This window comes from Cricetulus griseus (assembly GCF_003668045.3).
Source record: "Cricetulus griseus strain 17A/GY chromosome 1 unlocalized genomic scaffold, alternate assembly CriGri-PICRH-1.0 chr1_1, whole genome shotgun sequence".
NCBI classification, from domain to species: Eukaryota; Metazoa; Chordata; class Mammalia; order Rodentia; family Cricetidae; genus Cricetulus; species Cricetulus griseus.
In genome coordinates, this window is record NW_023276807.1 from 105,074,969 (window position 1) to 105,097,622 (window position 22,654).

At 49.7% G+C, this 22,654-nt stretch overlaps 1 protein-coding gene across 1 annotated transcript in view; it reads right to left on the reverse strand.

The window, feature by feature from the left end:
* Sorcs2 (sortilin related VPS10 domain containing receptor 2) overlaps positions 1-22,654 on the reverse strand; it is a 358,664-nt gene that overhangs the window by 24,106 nt on the left and 311,904 nt on the right. The window contains exons 7-12 of the mRNA XM_027387101.2: positions 21,054-21,172; positions 18,163-18,252; positions 11,261-11,440; positions 6,414-6,560; positions 3,722-3,824; positions 2,551-2,627 (exon numbers count right to left, since the gene is read on the reverse strand). Coding sequence (XP_027242902.1) covers positions 2,551-2,627; positions 3,722-3,824; positions 6,414-6,560; positions 11,261-11,440; positions 18,163-18,252; positions 21,054-21,172 — 716 coding nt within the window. The remainder of the gene's footprint in view (positions 1-2,550; positions 2,628-3,721; positions 3,825-6,413; positions 6,561-11,260; positions 11,441-18,162; positions 18,253-21,053; positions 21,173-22,654) is intronic.

Below are 22,654 nucleotides of genomic sequence, written 5' to 3' on the forward strand. Positions count from 1 at the left end.
AAATGGCTACCATATGGATGAATTAATGAATGGATGCTCTGAGGATAAATGAATGAATGACCACTGAGGGTTTTGGGGAATGGCAGAGGTATCTTGACAGGGGCTACCTAGGAGGGACAACTCTGTCAGCCACAGCCATCTGCTGATATCCTGGGGCAAACACCGACTCACATACAGGAAGCTGGACTCACAGCAGTAAGGTTATGCCAAGGTCTCACAGCCAGGAGTGACAGAGCCAGGTGAGGCCCTCAGTCACTCCAGGACACTAGACCTTGTGAGCCCTTCAGTGTCTTGGCACAAATGGACTACATAGCATGTCCCCAGACACTGTGAGTAAGGACCCGGCTGCCTGGTCACATCTCCTTCCCTCTCCTCTAGGCAGTGGTTCCATCCCTCCTGGTATGGGCACGGGAAGTGCCTGGGCTCAGGAGGTTAGAGAAGAATCTAATTGTTAGCTGTCACTCAAGACCGCAGTGGGCTAGCCCCCTGTAAATGCTTCCATCTGCATCAAGGTGACATGGGCCAGGAAAGAAATGAGGTACATGGTGAAGCATGCTGGAGGGATGGGCACAGTCCAAGCTAGGTAAGGCAAGAGAAAGGGCCAAAATGCTGTTCTCAGATGGGTGTGGCCTACACTAGCCCTAGCTGGAGTGGGAACGGTCTTGACTTCAGGAAACTAGGCACAGCAGTAACCTGGTCGGAGACAATATAAGGAAAATTGCTAAGGAAGCCTCAGACAGTGACACACTGGCTCCCTGTTACCTTAAGCAGCCCCTGGGGTGCAGAGCTGGGAGGCGACACAGACCTATGCCTGGCTCGGCTTTTCTCTGTTCCACTCAGAGGCCTAGCAGGTCTTAGAATGTTGTTAGCGAGGTCCTTGGTTATTCCAGGGGGCTCACGGTCTTTGTTATCCAGGCTTTGAGACAAGATCTTGCTCTGCAAACCAGGTGGGCCTTGAACCCACACAAGAATCTCCTCCCTCTGCCTTGCAGATGCTGGGGTTATGATGAGCACCACCAGTCCTGGCTGTTGACTCCTGGCTTAAAGCTTATGTCACTTCAGGAATGCTCTGCCCTTTGGCCTATCTCCATCTGTCAGTGCCTCTCTGGACAAGGAAGAAGCACCACAGCAGCCCTGGAGTGCCCCACTGGTCTGGGGCACTCCGACCAGTGCCTGGAGTTGTTGATAACTCAGCCCTTTTCCCAATTACATCCCTGACTATAACTGCCTACAACCACTATATGCATCTGTTTTTCCCTGGCACACAGATGCGTGTGCACACATGTGCACACAGGTGCGGCCCCATCAGGCATCTCACCTGCGAAGCTTTCTTTCCCCTGGCAGGGAAGCCCACCCTGTAACATTCGTCTCTAGGCTTCCAAGTGTAACCTAAGTGAACTGTTTCACAAAAATGACTCCTCAAATGTCTAAAATGTCTATGAGTGAGAAAGTCTTTCAGTGCTGCCATTGGTGAAGGTGGACAGACGGCGACCTTTAAGAACCTTCGAGAGGCTTCACTGGTTTTGGCAAAATAGAAATATTTAATGCAATAAATCTCTCGTGCCCTTTTGAAGATGCCTTGCTTGATGCATCTTATTAAAACAGCAGCAGCCTCAGTGCTCGGAGCAGGTGAGCTCTGTATGCAGGGATGAGCGTTTGATGCCTGCCAGGGATGTGTCTGCATGGCCAGGCATGGGGGAGATGACCCAGGAATAGGACTGTCTACAGGCAGTTGGGCTTTGATGCTCAGGTCATCTTACAGCTGAATCACCTCTCTGGGAAGTTGGTAAACCAACTCAGCCAGGACCCCACCCACCCCAGAAGGCAACCAGTGTCTGTCTCACAGGGCAGGGCTCTCCAGGGGGGTGGATACATGCAGCTTCTATGTGTCATGGGCTCTGTGGGGGCTGCCAGCCCTCCCGTCAGTGTCCTCACTGTTCCTGTGCTAAGGGCTGATGGTGGCCAGTATCCCTCTAACCAGTGGCCATGGCATCCTGTGGAGTTGTAAGTCGGAGATGCTCAGGATACTGCTGTGAGGGGATGGCTCCCACAGGCAGGCTCTCCTCATTTTCTTTCCTTCCTTTGCTATCTTGCACCCCCCCATTACAGCAACACATGGGACGTCCCCCAGGATCCTAAATTTGCCCTTCCCACATCCTCTTCTTTCATTTATATGTCCACTGTCTCTGCCTCTTGGCCTGAAGGAGCTTGAAGCCAAGTAGGAGGTGTTCATGTGGCTTTCAGTCCCCTTTCCCAGATGTCCTCAGGGGCACATCTGGGTGGGAAGTGCTTCTAGGATGTATAATACCCTGCAGAATCCACAAGGCATTGGGCAGATGGTCCCACTCCAACTGGTCCCATCCCTGTCTGGCCCCACTCCCGACAGGTCCCAGCCCTCAGCAGAGGCCTCAGCTGCTTCTGGAGCCCAGAGGCTGGTAGTCAAGTACAGACACCTGGCTCCAGACTCTAGAGAGCCCCTATGAAAGGAGGGGCACAGAACAGATAGAGTCCTGGAGGCCTGAAGAATACCAGGTACTATTGTCACCTTACCTGCCGCCAGGTGTGGCCACAGTCAGAAGTGATGTACATTTCCTCTTTATACTCCACCAGCTGCGAGCCCAGGTTACCTGACCCAACAGAAAAGGTTGTGTTGCTCTAAGACCAGGCAGATCCAGGTGATCAAGGTCTGAAGGTCCCCAGAAGAGGAAGGCCTGTATTTCTACCATGGTCACCTATAGCAGGCCTTGGTTGCCTTCCTTTTCAGGCAGTGGCCCTGGTGTGGCTGTTAGACTCTAGCTGGTCCCCTCTGGGGAGAAAGAGCTCAACCCAGCTGAGCCCAGTGCAAGGGCTCCAGCCTCAGCTCCAAAGTGAACAGACTCAAGTGCTTAAGAATGCCCTCAGATGTTAATTGAGGGTAAAATGTGTGATGATGGGTCAGGGTCAGGCCGAAGGACATGAGCAGTTGGGGCAGCATGGGCTTGTGGATCCTGAGAGATGAGAGGACTTCATGAGTATTTGGGGAAAGTATCCTGGAGGCCATGTTCATGGGAGGCCAGAATGAGTCTGGGTAAAATGCAAGCACACAGCAGATGCACATTCAATTCCTGTGGAGGGTGATGAAACAGGCAACAAGGGCTGAGCCCTAGCCTGGGTCATCTACAGGTAGACAGCATCCCATCCAAGATGTAGGCCAGCCCCGCCCAGAGCAGCTACCTCTTGTGGGTTGCTATGGAAGGGATGGAGGTTTCAAGTGTAGCCCTGTAGATTCACAGCATGGGACACACAATGGCTTCATAAACTGGGCCTGATTTCCCCAGAATTCTACCATGGCCTGGAGCATAGGAGCTTTCTGATGAGACAGCTGGCTGCATCAGGACAGACCGTCATCTACCTGCCTGCCCACCTCTCCATCCAACCCATCTATTCAACTACCCATTTACCTACAAATCTATCTATCCATCCATCCACTCATTTATCTACCCACTTATACATTCACCATCCAGCTATATGCCCATCCATCCATGAACTCATCCACTCACCTATCTAGCCCTCCATCCATCCATCCCACATTCACCATTAGGAATTCCAGGGAACTCCTGTCTCCTGAGAGCAGATACTCTGCCTCTAATGGACACACCATGGCCCTAGGCTCATGGCCTTCAGTCCCCATCCACAAGATAGGAGCTTCCCTCAGGCCGTAAAGGCTGCTGTAGCTACCCACCTGCACCCATGATGAGGCCAGGGGCAGTGTCCTTGGTGTGTACTGTGCCCGACACATAGGGGTTGTCTGCCCAGCGCAGGTGTAAGTGCAGATGGCAGTCCGGCTGGGGAGAAAAAAAGGAAGAATGATTAGCACATGGGAGTATCCTAGGAGAATGAGTTCTCTGGTCAGATCTGCCCCATGGTCTTTGTCAGTGAAAGCTGGGTAGGGGTGCCTTTGAAAGAATGAACAGAGGGTGAGAAGCTGTGCTCAACTGACTGCTGGGTGTTGGTAGCAAAGGATGAGGAAGGCTGCAGCAGGAGTTACCTAGGGCCTAGGGAACCAAGGAGTGGAGAAGGGGCCAACCAGACACTGTCTGTTGGAGAACAGAGACTTGAGGTCTGAGAGAGGGCCTTTAGGTAGCTGCAACTTCTCCAAGGGAGGGGCCTTGTGGCCTGGATTCCCCTCATGTAGGATGGGCTTCCCTACATGGGTCACTGGGTCAAAGAATGTGTGTGATTCCTGGGGCTTATGCAGCCCCAGTTCTCATTTATTTATTTACTTATTCATCCATCCATCCATCCATCCATTCATCCATTCAGAACCTTTACTTGGCACCTTGGCTTGAGGCCTAATTCCTAGGCTTCCCATAGTCCTGGCCTGTCATGTCTGCCTAGGCTCTGCATGGGCCAAAGGTGGAAGGTCCTCTGAAGCTGCCCAGAGAGGGACCAGGACATAGAGGCAAGCAGGACCACCAAGGAACTTGTACAGAAAGCCCAGATAAGGTGGCCAGCATGTGAGCTATCCATTGCTGGCCCTCTCATATGTGGGAGCTGGCAGATCCTCTAGAATTGCCCAGCAGCTCAAATCATGGATCATTGGATAGACAGAGGGGAGCAGCTGGCTCAAACCCAGCTCTGTCTAGAAGGATTTCTGACATACACAGGTTTCTGTGGGCTTCCATTCTGAATCCCAGATGCCAATAGACTCAAACCCATTGCCCAGGTGAAATTCATCCAGTTAGAAGAGATCTGATCGGGGATGGGGAGATAGCTCAGTGGGTAGAGTGCTTGCTGTGCAAGTATGAGGACCTGAGTTTGATCCCCGGCATGCTCATGAAAGCTAGGCACAGTTGCATGGACCTGAAGCCCTAGTACATGGGGGTGAGGGTGGAGACAGATGGATCCTAGGGATTTGCTGGCCAGCTGGTCTAACCAATTGCTGACCTCCATGTTTAGTGGAGGGACACCCCACCCCCAATGTCTCAAAACATAAGGCTGACAACAATAGAGGAAGACATGCCATTAGCTTCTGGTTTTGACATGTGCTCACATAAATATATACTCATATGCACATATACACAATACACACACACACACACACACACACACACACACACACACACACACACACATATATACATTTTTTTCTCCATAGCTGGAAGGAGACATCCCCCATCAAGCCAGTCAGAGAACTCAGAGCCAACACATGACCAAAATTAATAGGAGAAAGGCAGCAGAGAATTGCCATCAGCCTGTCCCTGGCTCAAGGACAGTATCAACAAATGCACTAAGACAATGACAAAGACAAAGCCTCCTGGCAGACCTTTCATCCCTGAAATCCCAGGAACCTTGTCACTGCTGTCTGAACTAACTGTAATCCACAAGTGTCTGAGAGAATGACATTGTCAGGCTTAAAGGCCTAGGCTTGGTCACCTGTCAGTCTATGTTGTCCCATTCTGGATGGAGGCCTCAGTCATTCAAGTAGGAACCAGGGCTTCGGACTGTCATTGATGTGTCTGTGGTCCCTTGGCTTCCAGGCACTTTGCTTTGGTCTTCAGTGCAATCTCTGTCTGCCTGGGCCACTTGGCTGCTTTCTCCTCCTGCCAGCATCCTTGCAACACTCCTACCCACCCCCTGGACACAAATCTCACAGAGGCTGCCTCCTCACTGAGCTGAGTAATTGCAGACAAGAACCTTCTCTTGGCTTGAAGTTGCTTTGTCAGATTAATGTGGCTTAAGTTCCCCAAAGATGATACGAAAATTAGCCTTTCATAGCATCTTTGAACCCTAAAGGGTTTTTACAAGTGGCAGATAATTCATTCCTCATGCAGGTAGACAGGGGTCGTGAACCTTCCGCATCTACAATGGGGCCTCAAGAGGAGGTCTGAGAGTGGAGTGGAATAGAGAACTCAGGACAGAGTGCCCATCCCTGCCCAGGCAAAGATCCTCTTTAGGGCAGCTCATACTCAGTGGCCACCTGGTGGCTATGGAAAAAATGCTACCTTTAGGGGAACCTGTCACTATATATGCTTCCTCTATCACTCCCCAGCCCTCAGTGATATTCAGCAATGCTCAGAAGCAGGCTTAGAAGACTCTGCTTTACTGTCCCTTGGACCTCTGCTAGCACCATGGGTTCACAACAGTACAAGCCTGGCAGGGCATGCAGATATGGACAGCAGACATCAACCTGAGTCAATGGCTCCCTGGCCTGGAGCCACCTGGAGAAGTCCTGTGGAGCTGAGAGTGAGTGAGTGACTGGGGTTTGGGGTAAGTTTCTCACTGTAATTTCATGGAGATGAATGGCATTCATGATTCTCACTGTGTGCATCCCTATGCCTAGCAGAAACTGGTGGCTTGTGTGTCTCAGGTGTACCCTGGCAGTGGCATCTGTGCCACTCTCTTGGAGGCATGTAACAGGGTAGAGTACCTACCGGCTGACAGTTGGTGGGCTTCCCATTCATGTCGGTGCTGGGTGGCCTCAGGTAATCCCAATCACGGCCCTTGTTGTAGGTTATGAGTGTTGTCACCTTGCCATCCACTTTCTGGTTTGCCAAGAAGACTCCTTTCACCCCTCTGACCTGAGGAGACATAAGAAGAACCCATAAGGTTTCACACAGATCACCTAGAGCATCAATAGCCAGGCATTGCCCCTACTGAGCATCCTGCATGTGGCTTTGCCTCATCCTGGATGCAACCTGACACATGGAGACTGGTAGCAGGCTTAGATGGAAGAGTTCTGTCTGCGCTCCAGGGTCAGGGGATTTATAGGACACTGAACTGTTTACCCAGGACCTCTGACCATCAGATGGCAGGAAGGGCCCTGGTACCTTCACCAACTAGTGTATCTGATGAAAGGAACCCCCTTCACCACCTCCACTCTGGATCTCAGGGTTCCTCATTTGCTGTGTCTGTTAGAACTGTGGGCAGGTCCTATGCCACAGCAAACACTCCTTGGTTTTTCTTGGGGCCTCAACAGCCCACCTGACAACAATGGGGAAGTCCCCGTTTATCCTGACATGCATTGGCAGGACTACACTCGGTTTTCATTTCTCTTTCTCAAGGGGTCTTATGAGGTCTCAGCAACATCCAAGGTTGTCCACTGAGTTGATTCATAAGAAAGCCCAAGAGTCAGCCATTTCATCACATTAAACCCAGTGGTGCCCTTGAAGGAACACCCTATTCTTCAAGCCACTTTTTGACAAAGTCACATTCACTGAGCACTTCTAGGGTGGTGTGACAGGTACAAGAATGCTCCTTCATCCAAGACTCACAGCAGAGGTTTCTCCACTTCTCCTGATATAGCATGGTGTTGCTACTCTCAAAGATCCTCTAGGGACTGGGCTCAGACTACTGTGCATTTTACTCAAAACTTTAGAGCCAAGGATTATAATCAGACTGACACAGCTACCAAGGTCATCGGTGCTCTCTACACACAGGCACTGAGCTTAGCACACGTCATCTCTTTTGAATCTGAAAAGTCAGTGCAGTTATTCTTCATGTGCTTGTTTGCAGGTGGACAGTCCACCAGAGATGTGCTGCTACAGATGCAGGAACAAGAGAGGGATGGGTAGGTAGATGGACAGGTAGATTGGATGAAACACAGATGGAAAGAGGTGGGTGAATGAATAGGCAGATGGCTAAGTAGATCAATGGATGAATGAATGGATAGGTGGATTGATTGATGGATGGATGGGTGGTTGGGTAGAGGAATGGATGAAGGGTTGGATAGGTGGATGGACTGGTGGACAAGTTGATGGATGGACGGGTAGACAGGTAGATGAATGAGTAGATGGACTGATGTGTAGATGGGTGGTAGGATCATGTATGAATGGATGAGTAGATAGGTAAATGGATGGATGAGGATGAGTAGATGAATAGGTTGAATTATGAATGAGAGGATGTGTTAGGGGATGAGTGGATTGATGGATGGATGGGTGGATGGATGGTTGGTTGGGAGCATGAGTAGATGAATGAGTGGCTGGACTAATGGGTAGATAATGGATGAATGGATGGATGGTCAAGGAGATGAGTAGATGGGCAGACGAATGAGCAGATGAATGAGTGGATGGGTGGCTATGTGGATGAATGGATGAGTATATGAGTAGATGGTTAGTTGGGTAGATGAGTGGACTGATGGATAGATGAATGGATGGGTGGATTAGTAGACAGAGGGATGGTATCTCTACTTGCTATAGGTGCTACAACATCACAAACTTATTACTCCAAACAATGCACTTCTCATCTACGGCTGTGGTGGTCAGAGCTCTGACCTGAGTCTCTAATTCGTTGTCAGGTGTGTGCTCCTCTCTAGAGGCTGTAAGGAGGAATCCGTTTCTCATTGAGCCTTTGGCTCCTGGAGTTTTTCCTTCATCTTTGAAGCCAGCAATGCATAGTTTCTGGCTACCATCATAACTTGCATTTGTTAGGCCCTAACTGCTTTCCTGTTCCACTTTCAAGGACTCTGTAACAAGGTTCTGTAGACAGTGTATAACAACACTGTCTCTAGAGTAGCAGCCTCAAGCTCGCCTGTAGCCTTGGCTCCCCTATGCCAGGTGGTGTGACACACACACACATGGGTTTGGGGGATCAGGAAAGAGATAGATGGCTGGGTGAGCCTCATTCTGTTTAGTAAGTGCCTCATTTGATCTCCATGGACACACATGGGTCTGTCGTGTGAAACACATTCACCCATTTGAAAGTCTGAAGTTTTCCTCTTATTGTAGCATCAGTATAAGTTAAAAAATAATAAAAATCCCTGTCGAAATTTCATCAGCTCAAATACTGCAAATCTTATTGAATAGGTATAATTATATAAATGGGCCTATAAAATCAAAAGTGAGTTACCTGCTTCTGAACCATAATGTGAGCCCAACTGTGATTATGAAGGACACCCCAGTTAAAAATAGAGAATGAGAAGCAAAAACAGAAGCCCCATTGCCAAGCCCCTTGCCATCCAGCAGGGAGCACCCTCTGGTGCCACAGGTGGCAATAACTGCTTGTGGCCAGGGCTCTGCTCTCTGATGGCCTTCCCAGTTCAGGATGCCAGCCCAGCAGTTTTCTGAGTCTGTAGAACCTTGGTCCACGCCCTTCTGCTATGCATCCTTCTGTCTTTCTGCAGTTAGCACATTTTCAGGACCTCGGTGTCTGTCCTGCCAACATTGTCTGGACTTGCAGCACTGGACTCTCCATTCCCCCACCAAGGCAAACACATATCTGGAAGCACTTTAGAGGACCTCCTGTGACATGCCACATGACCACATGATCCACAAAGTGAGGCGATTTGGCCTGTGACACCCGGAGTACTCTTCCTAACTCTAACATAGACAACAACTCAGAAAAGTTCTGTTAAATCCAATAGGACCCGAGGAAGCCACACAACCAGGAGATGCACAGACCAGCAGAAATACCCTGAGATGCAACAGCAGAGATCCTGGACATGCTGCTGGCTTCCTAGTGACCACAATAGCAACAATACTGGCCACATACAGGAGATTCACATGCTAGCTGCCAAGTCAAACCCTTCCCATCCACCATCCTTAATCCCAGAGTAGGTGGTACTGGGAACATGAAGTCTTGCTGGACTGGGCCCTGCTGTTTTCCTAAGGAAAGCATCCCTGAATCCTTGCAGTAGCCCTAAAAGAGAGCATTGCTAGCTTCAACAGAGTGTTTGTTGAAACCAAGCCAGACAGGTTAAGTAACCTTCCCAGGACAGCATAGCCCAGCACAGCAGACACATACCAGAGCCTAGATAGGAGCCCAGGTAATTCAGGACCAGAGCTGAGCCTGACACTACCCACACGGGGTGAGGTTAGAGAGGATAAGTCACTTTGGAGGCACCAGTGGGTGGGCAGTGGATGCTGTCTTTGCAACTGCTTCATGCCCTCAGCTCACTACTTCCCTGCCTAGCTGACTCCTGCTCTGCCTCATCTCAATGCTGCAACCCACTTTTTCCAGGAGGCTCATCCTGACTTGTCAAAAGGCATTGCACCATGAACCACTGGCAGCATGGGCTTAAGGACACTGCCAGGGACAACTTCTTCATGGGGGCAGGGGTCTTGAGGGAGGTAGCATGTGAGGAATCCTTGCCGGTGACTGAAGATAAAACCCCAAGCCTGGCAGGTAGTGTGTATCTGACAGATCTGTGGAGAGTGTAGACAGCAACTCCCCCTGTCAGGCCTGTACATGTCACCCTCCCATCTATCACTGCTCACCTTGGCCTGGGACCATAGCCCTGCCTGAGTGTTCCAGTGCTCAGATGTCGCCAGAGATATCCTGAGAACTAGGAGAGGGCTGCAGGACAGCCCTGTCCCTCAGCGGCCCCAGCTGGGAGGTAGCACTGACAAATGGGCTTTCCTCACAAACAAATGATTTGCATTCATCATTTTGCTGGGAATAATGGTTCCACGATGCTGCTGACAGCTGGAGACACATTGAAGTTCCCTCCACCTGGGAGGTCCCCTCCCAATCACAGGGACAAAGTCCATTGCCTGCCAAGAGCTACCCTCTGAGCCAGACTCACTATCCAACAGAAGCATCAGCAGGCCTCCTGTGGCTGTCTCCTTCTGAGCATGGGATAAATAATACTGTCACCCCTGGCCATAGAGTCTACAAGAGAAAAGAGATGATTGTCCAGGCCAGACCCATGTCAGGTGCCTAATGGAATTTTTGTGGATTGGACCCGAGGACCAGGCCACTCTCAGCAGTGGAGAGCATTGGTGTGGATTCCAGAAGCTTGGATCAGTGCCTTGGCATGAGTGGAAACCCATGGAAACTTGTATGGGACCAGACAAGGCCAGAACCCCTGCCTTCTCATTTCAGGTAGGTAGGGGGAGAGGCCATGTCACAGAAGGTCAGGTTGGACAATGTATGTGGAAGGGTAGGACTAGCAGGAGAGGTGGCATAGAAGTGACAGACTCCAGCCCTCAAGATGGGTAGAGGAAGGAGGAGTCATGGGCAGGAGAAGAGGAACAGTAGAGAGCCTCTCCCAGCTCCCGGAGATCCGACTGCTTAGACCACATTGGCTGTGGCCACCTTTGCACAGGGAAAGTCTTGCACGCTAAAAGACTGAGCCCACTTCTGCAAGATGTTACCCACCAGGAATTTAGTTTTTGTTAGCATAAACTGTTCCTACGAACCTCATTAGAAAACCAGCTTCCCTCTGTCTTAAGCCCCTGTGATTCAGCCTCTGTGGCACTAAAGCCTGAAACATCTGGTGCTTTGCAGGTATCTGTAACCCCTGGGCCAGGAAGAAGGAAGTGAAGCCCTTCCTGGTGCCTACCTCAAGGATGTCGATGACCACGTTCTCCTCAGCCTGCCTCGAGCTGCGCACATTCTCCAGCACCAGTGAGTAGCGCACTCCTCGCAGGTCTGATTGGTACAGGTTGTAGGTGTCCACCTGGTTCCACTCCTGTACGGCCACGAACACTTGCTGCTCATCCGTGCTGATGATCTGCAAGTCCTGGGGACCAAAGAACTGTCAGAGACAGTTGTCTGGAGCACAGGCACCTCCTCCCTGCTGTCCTGGAGGCAGGCTGATCCAGAGGCAGGCTGATCAGGGCTCCATCCCAGTAAGTCATGCTTAGCTCTGTGGTCTTATTTCCAAGTGATTTCCAAGTGATTTCACCTCCATGGATATCAATGTCACACCTCTAAACTGGGAGTGATGTTTCGACGCCTGACACCAAGTTAGGGGTAGCCTGGGGATGCCTCCTTTTCCCATCCCCACTGGATATTGTCCATCTCCCTACAATGAAGATGGGCTCCCTTAAGTATCCTACATGGTCAGAATGAAAGGCAGGCATAGATAGGACTAGGCTTCTGGGAGTCAAGCGGTCCTTCCTTTGTCTAGCACCTATTCATGACATTGCCTTTCAGGCTTGCTGCCAATCCTACCTCTGCCCTGAACTTCAGAAAGGGAGAAGCTGCCTGGACAGTCAGAGCATGGTGCCCCACAAGCTCCACTTGTCCACCTTCCTCTGTACCCAGCCCTCAGCACCACGGGACAAAATGTGCTAGAAGAACAGCAGTCCAGGCAATAGCTCCAGGCCTCAGTTTCCCCTTGTGGGCTAGGCACAGACCTTCAGAATCTGTTAATAGCTGTACAATTCAAGAAAAAAGCCCCATCCTGTGAAAGGCAAAACTGGGCTGACCTCTGCTCCTTGTTTTCCCTGTTGGCCAGGTCCCATGTGGACTGCCCAAAGAAGCTGCAACCAGGGAAGCTGCGGCTGGGGAGGTTATGCCTAAGGACTGAAACACCTCCACCTCACAGCTGGACAGACTTCACTCTGCATCCTCTATGCATGCTTTGCTTTCTACCCTCTGAAACTCACCAGCCCCCTGACACAGGTTACAGGAGCTGAAGATGGATGTAGGGTGTGAGGTGCCCTCACATGAAGACATCCCTCCCCCTCATCCTCATGCCCTGTTGGGTGTGCTCACTTTGGGGAAGTGATTTTTATTTGTGTCTGCTTAATGAGGGGCTCCCCAGAATCTTGGGTGCTGGCACCCGGTTCTTCCCCTCACTGACAGACTAGTCTCTATGCCGTGTGTCCACAAGGGCATTTCTGAGCCGGGCATGGCAGTGCACCCAGGAGGCTGAGGTAGGAGAATCATGAATTTGAGCCTAGCTTGGACTATGTAGCAAGGGCCTTAAGAAATGCAGAGGGATTTTGCAGAAAAGGGGTTCAGTATGTGAAGCCCCTATCATGTACCTCACAGCTGGAGGGCCCCATAGGCACAGGATCTGAGCCCTGTGTCTACAAACATACACTGGAACCAAGAGATGTGTGACCCAGGAAGGAGTCCGTGGGACCCAGTCCCATATATGACATGGACCAGCACAGCGATGGAAGTCTGTGGGATGCCTGTGGGAACATCGTGGTTAACACCCATGTGCCCACCCCAGTCTCTGAGCTGTGGGTAGGAGGCAGGATGTGCTGCTTTTGGCTGCTGGCCACTTTGCTGCCCTCCAGGGAGGTTGTACCCATCAGTTAGGGCCATGGTGTATAAACAGATCCACCAGAACCGGGTGGAAAGTGAGGGAGGGTCTTTCCCACAAGAAGGCTCGGCAGGAGTGAGCTTATGGGAGCAAGCACAGAGAGCCAGCACACCAGCACAGATGAGTGCAGTAATTCAGGTGGCAGTCCTGATCCAACACTACTTTCATAAGCTGGTTAGGTGTCCTGGACAAATGCTTCTATAAGCTATGAAGCAGCTTGGGGCCGTCCACAGTGCCCCTCTAGAGAGACCTGGAATTAACACTTCAACATGTTTATGTTCAGGCTCTGTCCCAAGCATGATTCACGCACTCTCCACGTCTGGTTTATAGCTTGCTCTGCACACTGCGTGGGTGTCTCTTCCTCTGCCATGAATGTTATTTATAAACACCACTGTTAATGACTGCATGATACGCATTTGTGGCCCAGCCATATTTCACTGAGTCCTGCCTCTGCTCCAGAGGACCAGAGGAGATGTTTCCAGACACAGGTCCCTCCCTGCCTCTATGCTTGTTTCCTTCCCATAAATTCTAAGAAGGGAGGTTGCCACAGCAGAGGCAGGGAATGTCTCTAGAATGCTTGTTGTATGCTGTAAACCTGCTGTTGTGATGTTCAGATTGGCTCCTTCCACAGCAGGCTGCTTATTATGTCCCTTCCCATGGGCCAGCACTGAGAGAGGTCACACAAAAGCCTCGATGATTAGTGTGACAAATACTTTGCACCATCATAAGATTCTGTTTACTTTCCTTACTCTCCATTTGTAGAGAAGCAACTAAAAAATCCCTTAACTCCATTGTTAATAGATGCACAGAACCTTCATGAGTGTATCTATGTTGCCACATGTGGCCTGGAAAGATCTATAGAAGGGAAGCACTAATTGGATAATATTTCTTACTTTTCAAGGGGGTTTAGGAGGCTTCAAGAAGATTGGACTCATCCCTCTTGCCTGTGAGAGAAGCCCAGTGATGGGCAGGCTAGTGTAGAAGCCCTACAAAGCCACCAAGGACAGGGGTTCTTCTGGGTCATTCTATGGTCCCATAATATGGTGTTTGTCTTCAGGGCTCAAGAGTTGGAGTTCCATCATCACACTAAAGGCAACAGGAAGGGGGAAGAGAGAGAGAAGGCTGGACTTCCATACAGTGTTCCCAGAAGTCTCACAAGGAAACTTCTTTAATATCTCATTGACAGATGGTAATCATGTGGCCACCTGTAGATGCAGAGGAAGACAGGAAATGCAGCCTTTTCCCTGGGTAGCCCAGCTGCAGCTAGACTATTAAGTTGGCTAAACTAAGATAAAGGGTAAGATGGACACTGAGAACTCGCCAAGAACTTCTCCATATCATTATATTGAGGCAAAGAGATGAAAAATGGAGGAAGGAATGGGCAAGCAGATGGAAGTGATATGTGTGTGACTCATATCATTTATATGTTTGTGTACAGGCTCATATACAAATTAAAACTTACGCTATAATTATAAACTATGTATAAATTATAACATAACATATATATGTGGATAAATTTTTATAACATTTTAATAAGCACAATGGCAGAAATTTCTCATGGATCTTCATATAGAATCTCAGCAGAAATTTCCATTATTTTTATGTGTATGTGTGTCTGTGTGCATACGTCATTCATTGGGGCCAGGATAGGAAGTCAGATCCCCCAGTGCTAGGGTTACAGGAGGTTGTGAGTTGCCCAATACAGGTGCTGGGAATCAAACTCTGGCTCTCTGCAAAAGCAGCAAGTGCTCGTAACTGCTGAGCCACCTCTGCAGCCACAGAATAGATTAGTATATGAAATTCACGAGGCAATCCCATGAGCCAGCACTTGTTTTTTCGAGACTGGGTTTCCCTGTGTAGCTTTGAAGCTTGTTCTGGAACTAGCTCTTGTAGACCAGGCTGGTTTCTAACTCACAGAGATCTGCCTGTCTGCCTCCCAAGTGCTGGGACTAAAGGTGTGCACCACCACTGCCTGTCTCCTCCTTTGGTGTGTGTGTGTGTGTGTGTGTGTGTGTGTGTGTGTGTGTGTGTGTGTGTGTGTTTTGGCTCCCTGTCTTTTGGCGCTGGGGCTTCCAGTAAGAAATCTGCAGAGGGAATCTCTGCCTATTTCAAAGCATATCTCTCGTGCTACTTTCCAGACTCCCCTCTTCATCATGATGATTGTGATGCATCCTGGCGTGTGCCTTTGTCTTGGGACTGGCCAATCTTTGAAATATTCACAATTATGTGTTTTGTGATTCTGGGGGTAGGGAGTCACTGTTTCTTAAATCAGTCTCTCTCTGGCCCTGTTCCCTTGTCTGTTTAGGATTCTCAGTGTATGTGCTGCTCTGATGATGGTGTCAAAGGGCCACATAATTGCTCACTTCCACTATCCTCTCTTCAGGTTCCTTGATTTGTTCTTTGCCTGCCCAAGTCTGCTTTGGAGTCCTTCTGGAGGACTTCCTTGCTTATTATTTTTCTTATTTCTTTCTAATTAAAGTTCTAGGGTTTCTATTCTGGCATTCTTAACATTTCCTATCTCTTCCTGGACATTTCTTTTGTGCATAGTGTCCTCCTGCTGTCCCTGAGCATCTTGGGACAATTCTATTAGTTTATCCAGCAGGTCGACCAGCTGGCCTTTCTTAGGCATAATTTCAGTTCTGAGCAGATCATGTTTTCCTGTTTTTCCGTGTGCCTTGTGATTTTTGATAACTGAAACTGGAATTTTCTGTGTGTGTGTGTGTGTGTGTGTGTGTGTGTGTGTGTGTGTGTGTGTTTTGGATTTTTTTAAAGGTCTAACTTTTCAGCCCATGCCAGCCTCAAATTCATGATCCCCCTGCCTCAGCCTCCCAATTGCTAGGATTATAGAGCATGTCCCATCATGCCCACCTAAAACTGGATATTTGAATGTATGATATACTAATTGCAAATTCAAATGTCTCCTTTCTGCAGAGACTGTCTTGTTTTTGCCTCTGATCACCAAAGGCCCTGTCTATACTGAGGCCCAGACCATCATGTGTGGGGCATGGTGACTTTATGTCTCTCCCCTATATGTTTAGATATGCTGGTCCTTAAAAGTCTGCCCCCCGAAGAAGGAAAAAGGCAAAAAAGGAGATGGATGGGCTCTGGCCCTACTTCATCTGGTGATGGCTGTTGACATCAGAGCACAGGCCTCCCAGTGTCTGGAGGAAAGGCCCATAGTGTCCACTCTGGCCATGCAGGCTACTTGACAGCTGCTCCAGGAAAGCACACGTTTGCCTGCTGTGAGGCAAGGGCAGACATGGATAATGTTCCTAGGTCAAAAGCTTAAACTGTCAAAACTGACCTTGCTATATCATCTGATGCCTGGACACTAGAGACATTATAACAGACCACAGAGTCCCAGAATAGTCATGAGCCTATACTCTGCTGTGTGGCTGTTGCCAAGAGGGAGGGTGGAAAAGGTCCTGGGGCTTGCACTCAGTCATCCTTGCCAGCATCACTCTCTCCTCTATTATGTGTGATATGCATTTTATTTTACTTTAAATAAATCCATTACAAATACAAGATGACTTTTTTCTTTCAAATAAATTTATATTCACCTTATGCTCATGAATGCTCTTTATGTAATTTGTGGTTCTGTGGATGCTTCTCGTGAGCATTTTTCTCTGCTAGGGAGCTTCAGGGCTTTTAAAACAGGCATTACAAGTCTACCAGTCAACAATTCAAACTGAGGATGCTGACTCTTCCCAACAGCTGTCCACCCTTCAGAGAGTCCAGGAGTGGGTGGAACAAAATGGCAGAATGGCATCATTTACCCCTTAGACACGGAACAGGAGAGGCAAGGTACAATACAGAACCAGGCCACCCTGTGCTGAGCATGATCTAACTCTGTGGGATGGGATTCTACTAAGATGGGATTCTACTAAGACTGTGTGTTCAGTCCATTTCCTGAAAATATTATCAGTGAACTCCCACAGTGTAGAGGGTGCACTTAGAGGGGCACCCACATGTCTGGTCTAGAGACTGGCTGTGGCTGAGTAGACTTCTCTTCGCTCAAAGCCCTGCAGATAGTCACTTAGTGTGGGGATCATGTATCCACCTAGAAAAACACACCAGACACACTGTCCATGCTAAGCAGGATGCTGGGGAGCCCTGCTCCTGAGTTAGAAACACCAAAGTCACTTTGTCATGTGACCAGGGGGACCAGGACAGGGTAGGAATGGGGGAAGGTGCTCTCAAGCATGTGATCCCCTTATGCTGTGCCAGCCACTCTTGATTTCTTGACATTATTCAGGTAACTTAAAAAAAAAAAAAAAAACCCGAAGGGATGGCTTGTTGGGAGGGAAGAAGGAAGGAGTTGCAAATTCACAGTAAAACAAAATCTGATTAGAAAATTCAGTTAGCAGTTCTGTGGGTTGCTGATGAGATGCTCTTCTGTGCTCTGCTGAGCTGGATGAGAAGGAGGGGGCTCTGGTAGAAGGCTCAGGTGCTGGGAGCTCCCAGAGAGTTGTGCTCAAGGTCATAGAAACCAAGACTTCTAGTCATAGGCTCCTTGTTAGAGCCCTGAAGTGTGCTGTCTTCTCCACACCAGGCCCAGAGTTCACATTCCTAGGGTTGTGCTGTGTCCCCAGCAAGCCCAGTAAAGCCCCCTCACCACCAGGACACCTGCCTTTGCTGAAGTGGAACTGTTAGCTCTGAATTCGCTTACTCAGCCAAGCCCACAGCTAATTTAGAGACCCCATTACTTTCCATCCCGTCTTCTCTAGTTTTGAAACGATGGCGAAACGAGGCATAATAGACATATACTTTGGTTCAGAAGAGTCTGAGGTACCTAAGTCCATAACTCTCAAATGAGGACATTCAGATATACAGCCTCTGGTCCTAGAGGCCCCAATCTCCCTGCCATTCCACACTGCCCTTGGCTGTGCTTTCTGCCCCAGGTCCTTGCAATACTCGGCCTTCTACTCTAACCACTTTTTCTTGTTCTTCCCAAAGCTGTTTTATTCCCAAGCTTCTTGTTCAGATTCTGTGTGCCTAGAGGGAAGAGATGGCACATCTGAGGCCCTAGTAGGCTGGAACAGTGGATGGGCAGGCAGGGGCTGAGGAAGTGTGGCCACAGCCAATCTTAGTTTCCAGCCCTCTTGACCCTGGGACCCCAAACTCCAGTGTATAAGGCCTCACAGTCTCTGCATCTGGCACAGGGTGGGGATGGGCCACCTCACCTTGGGTAGGGCATACTTGGGCAGCTTCATCAATACGAAGTCACTGCGGCGATACGAGACATAGTATTTGGTTCGGTTTGTTGCTGTTGCCTAGGGGAGAAACACAGCATCAAGGGACAGAATCTCCCGTCAACCCCCACTCTCAGTTTGAAAGCAGGCCTCTCAGCCAGTGGCCATGGCCATTGCGGTTCTTCTTCTGCAATGATGACAATACTTCACTAGACGACTCATCTGTGGTGGGAGGGACTCTGCAGTATGGAGGTGGCCAGGCCTCTGCAGCACTGCTATGACCTGGACACACAGAGGTCCTGGGGACTGGAGAAAACATCCCTGTGGTGGGAAAGCCTGACACCCTTCCCACACACAGCAACTACCCACTGGGACAGCCCCTGGGACTGCTCCATGGGGTTCTCTGAGAGCACCATCCCGTTCCAAAGAAACTGAGCTCAGAAAGCTGGTGTCACCCTCGGAAGGCCCTGAGCCTTTCTCAGGGCTGGAATTTGAAGCTGAATGTTGCACTCCAGCTCCACACCAGACAGCCGCATGCACAGAAACCTGTACACACTGGGACTCACTGAGAGAGAAGGCCTCCAACAGGTGGGGGATACTATCTATGCCTGTCAGAGGGTCCATTCCCAGAGCCTGTCTGGTAGATGAGCTCAGGGACAGAAGTAGAGCCAGGCTTCACCTCTTCTCATTCCTTGGGGAGGCCTATGGAGTGCATTAGTGGAGGATTAGTGTACAAGGGTATAGCCACTCCCATTCCTGCCAGAAACTGATTGTGAAGGCAGCAGGGCCTTCCATGAGGCATAGTGGGAAAGAGAACCTCATCTCCAAGGTCCTTCCTACCTGCAGGTGCTGGGGGCAGGGCAATGCACAGAGGTTTTGAAAGTTACCTTGCCTGGGGAGTGGATTAGGGACAGGCACGGCATATTGCACTGTCCTGAACAGTAAAACTGGGGTGTGTTAGTAGCCCACACAGATCTTTTCATGCCAGTCATTCCTCCCAGAGTGACCACACACACTGTGGGGAGCCACTGCCAGGCTAGAATGGGTTGGGAAGGCTGGAGTCACAGTGTCACCTGTGGGATGCTTGTCTATGTGAGTGCTATGGTGTTATCAGCCCATGAAACGGAGCAGCAAGCAAAGGCCCAGATGTAATCTGAAGGCTCACTTGAAGCAAGCAGTGGCAACTTTGCATCTGACACCCGCATGGTCTGATAGGAGGCCAGCCCCTCTGTCGTCTTCCATCACCTTCTCAAAGCACAGCTTCAGAATAGTGGAACCAACAGAAGCCCAGGCCAGCCTCAGCTTTGTGACTGTTCCTGTTCCAGATAATCCAGAAAGAGCTGCCATACCAGTTGTGTCCTCCCATGCCCCACCCCCGCACCTATTTCTTATGGGGTAACCTTGCATTTACTCTACCCAGACTGGTGAGGCTTTACTTATGCCCCAAGCATGGCTTGATAGAGAAGTTCTGGAGTCCTGCTGATTCTCAAGTTAGCACCATTTTACCAGGGCAGACCAAAGATGTGACCGTGGGACAAGAGACATGCCAGATGCTAGCTGTCCCTGTTGGAAGGAGATGGTGTGTCACCTGGTCTGATGTCAGCCAGGCAGGAAGAAGCAGTGGACCCCACTTGACCACCTCAGGCCCAACAGGAGAATGCCCAGTGGAGAGGGTGGGCTGCTGTCTAGTTCTAGGTGTGATGCTTGACAGGACTACTGTGTTTTCTGGGGCTTGGTTTTCTCTCCAGCAACAGCAACCACAGCAGAGCAGGGGTGGGAAATAATAGCTACAAAAAGGGACAGGAACAGGAACCCAAAGGTATAAATGCAGAGCACAGAAGACTTGGTGGACATGGCTACTGGTGATACAGCTGGAACCAGTGTAGTCTGGGGCCTCCTGTCTGGCTGGGAGAGAATGGCCCATGCCGAGGGAGGAGTGTCATGGAGACTGGGCTGGGGAGAAGTATGGGAACCTGGAGGACCCTCAAGTGACAGAGTACTGGGCATAGTTTTCTTGCAAGAAGCTCTGAGATTGTCTCACAGGTTCCAGAGGGCAGAGCAGGGACCAGCAGTGGTATCCAAGGAAATGGCCTGTCTCTGTAGATGAACTTGGAGATGGTGACCGATCATCAGTCTCTGTTGTCAACTTGATGGGATTTAGAATCACCATGGAAACCAACCCCTGGGTTTGGCTGTGAAAGGTTATCTGGGTTGATTGAGGTGAGAAAACCATCCTAAATGTAGGCAGGGCCGTTCTGTGGGCTGTTCAGAGTCGAGCACTGAACAAAGAGAAAGTGAGCTAGTACCAGCATTCACTCTTGGCTGACTGTGTGCAACTGAACAACTGCCTTACACTCCTGCCATCATACCTTCCCTGCCATAGGGACAGTTTCCCCGTAATTGTAAAGCAGAAGAAGCCCTTCATCCTTAGCGTCTTCTTGTCAGACACTTGGTTGCAGCAGAAGAAAAATAAACAAGACAATGGCCAGGAAGTCTAGCAGAGGCCAGGCCTCCCACTCTAGAGGGGTCAAGAAGCTTCCCCTCCAGCATTCACTAGCATTTTCCAATCGGCCTGAGATATGTATTGGAGGGTACTGCAGTGGTGTCTTGGTCACAGGGGTTCAGAGACACAGGATAAGACTAGAAGCATGAAAGCATGAAAGTGAAATATGTATACTTGTACTTGTGGGGAGGGTCCTGGTGTGCAGAGGGAGGAGTCAGGAACAATCTTGAGTCAAAGTTCTGGTGCCTGGGGGCCACAGTACAGGTACAAAGACATTGATCCCTGCTAAGTGGCATTTGGAAGTTGAAGTGCTGTTTTATTGCCTCTTCTGATGGTAAAAGTTCATGTGCAGTCCCCTCCCAGCATCTGGAACACTCACCTTCAGAAAGATGTACTCGTCCTGCACAGTCAGGGAGCCACAGTCAATAGGGCCAGCGAAGGGTGCCGTGTGGGGCTGAGCAGAGCAGTTGTGGATCAGGCAGGTGAGGTACCGACAGCCTGCAGGAGAGGAGAGCAGCCAGACATGCAGATCCCATGGAGAGCAGTGGAGACTCAGAGCAAGGCTTCCCGGGCTCATCACTTTATAACACCAGCACCTTGACTTGGTCTAGAGCTTTTCTTTTCTTTCTTTCTTCCTTCCTTTCTTTCTTTCTTCTTTCTTTTTTTTAATATTTATTTATTTATTATGTATTCAATGTTTGGTCTGCATGTATGTTTGCACACCAGAAGAGGGCAGCAGATCTCATTATAGATGGCTGTGAGCCACCTTGTGGTTGCTGGGAATTGAATGCAGGACCTTTGGAAGAGCAGCCAGTGCTCTTAACCTCCGAGCCACCTCTCCAGTTCTAGAGCTTTACTTTTCAAAGGGCCTTGCTTTCTATGATACCTGCCAGCCAAGTGGGGCCAGGAGCCACTCAAGATCTCTTTAGCTCCTAGGGAGGGTTGGCTGGCATGTCAGAGAGCCATTACCCACAGGAAGTGACAAACAGACAGTTCAGGAACCTCTCTAGGCCCCACGCAGCCCAAGCTCCACCTTCTCACAGACCTGGGCACATGACTGGGAAGAAGTAGGTGGCTCTAGACACTCTTTCCCCTGATCTTGAAGTCAAAGCTCCCATCTGTTCTCACAAAGCTCCAGTACAACAAACTGAATTGGGTTCTGTGAGGAAGCTGTTGTCTCCAACCTGAGAGGTGTTTCCAGGGCCAGGGAAACAGCCACACTGAGGACTTTCCACTCACGCAAACCCTGGATTGTTCACTCACAGCTTAGTTATTTTCTCACTCACTCACTCACTCACTCACTCACTCACTCACTCAGTTACTACTCACTCCCTCACCCACCCACTCCCTCACCCACCCACTCACTTACCCACTCACTCACTCACCCACTCACTCATTCAGTCACTCATTCACCCACTCACTCACTACTCACTCAGTCACTCAGTCACTCACTACTCACTCACTCACTCACTCAGTCACCACTCACTCACTCATTCACTATTCACTCACTCACTCATCCACTCACTCACTCACTCACCACTCACTCACTCATCCACTCACTCACTCACCACTCACTAAGTCAGTCAGTCACTCACTCACTACTCACTAGCTCATATACTCATTCATCCACTCATTCACATATTCATTCCCTCATCCATTCACTCACTCATCCACTCATTCACTCACTCTTCACTTACTCATTCCATAACTCATTCATTCACTCACTTTCTCATTCATTCACTCTCTCATCCATTCTCTCATTCCTTCATTTATTCACTCTTCAGTCTTACTGTTTCACTCATTCATTCATTTGCTTATTCATTCAGTCAGTCACTCTCACTATCCTTCATGCACTATTCATGAGGAAACTGCCTGGAGGAAGGTCCTAAGCAGTGACTGTCATGGAGTGTCTTAGAAACAGTGAGAACTGCTGCTCTGGAGAGAAGCAGATAGACGAGGCCACTACAGTGTGGTGAGGTG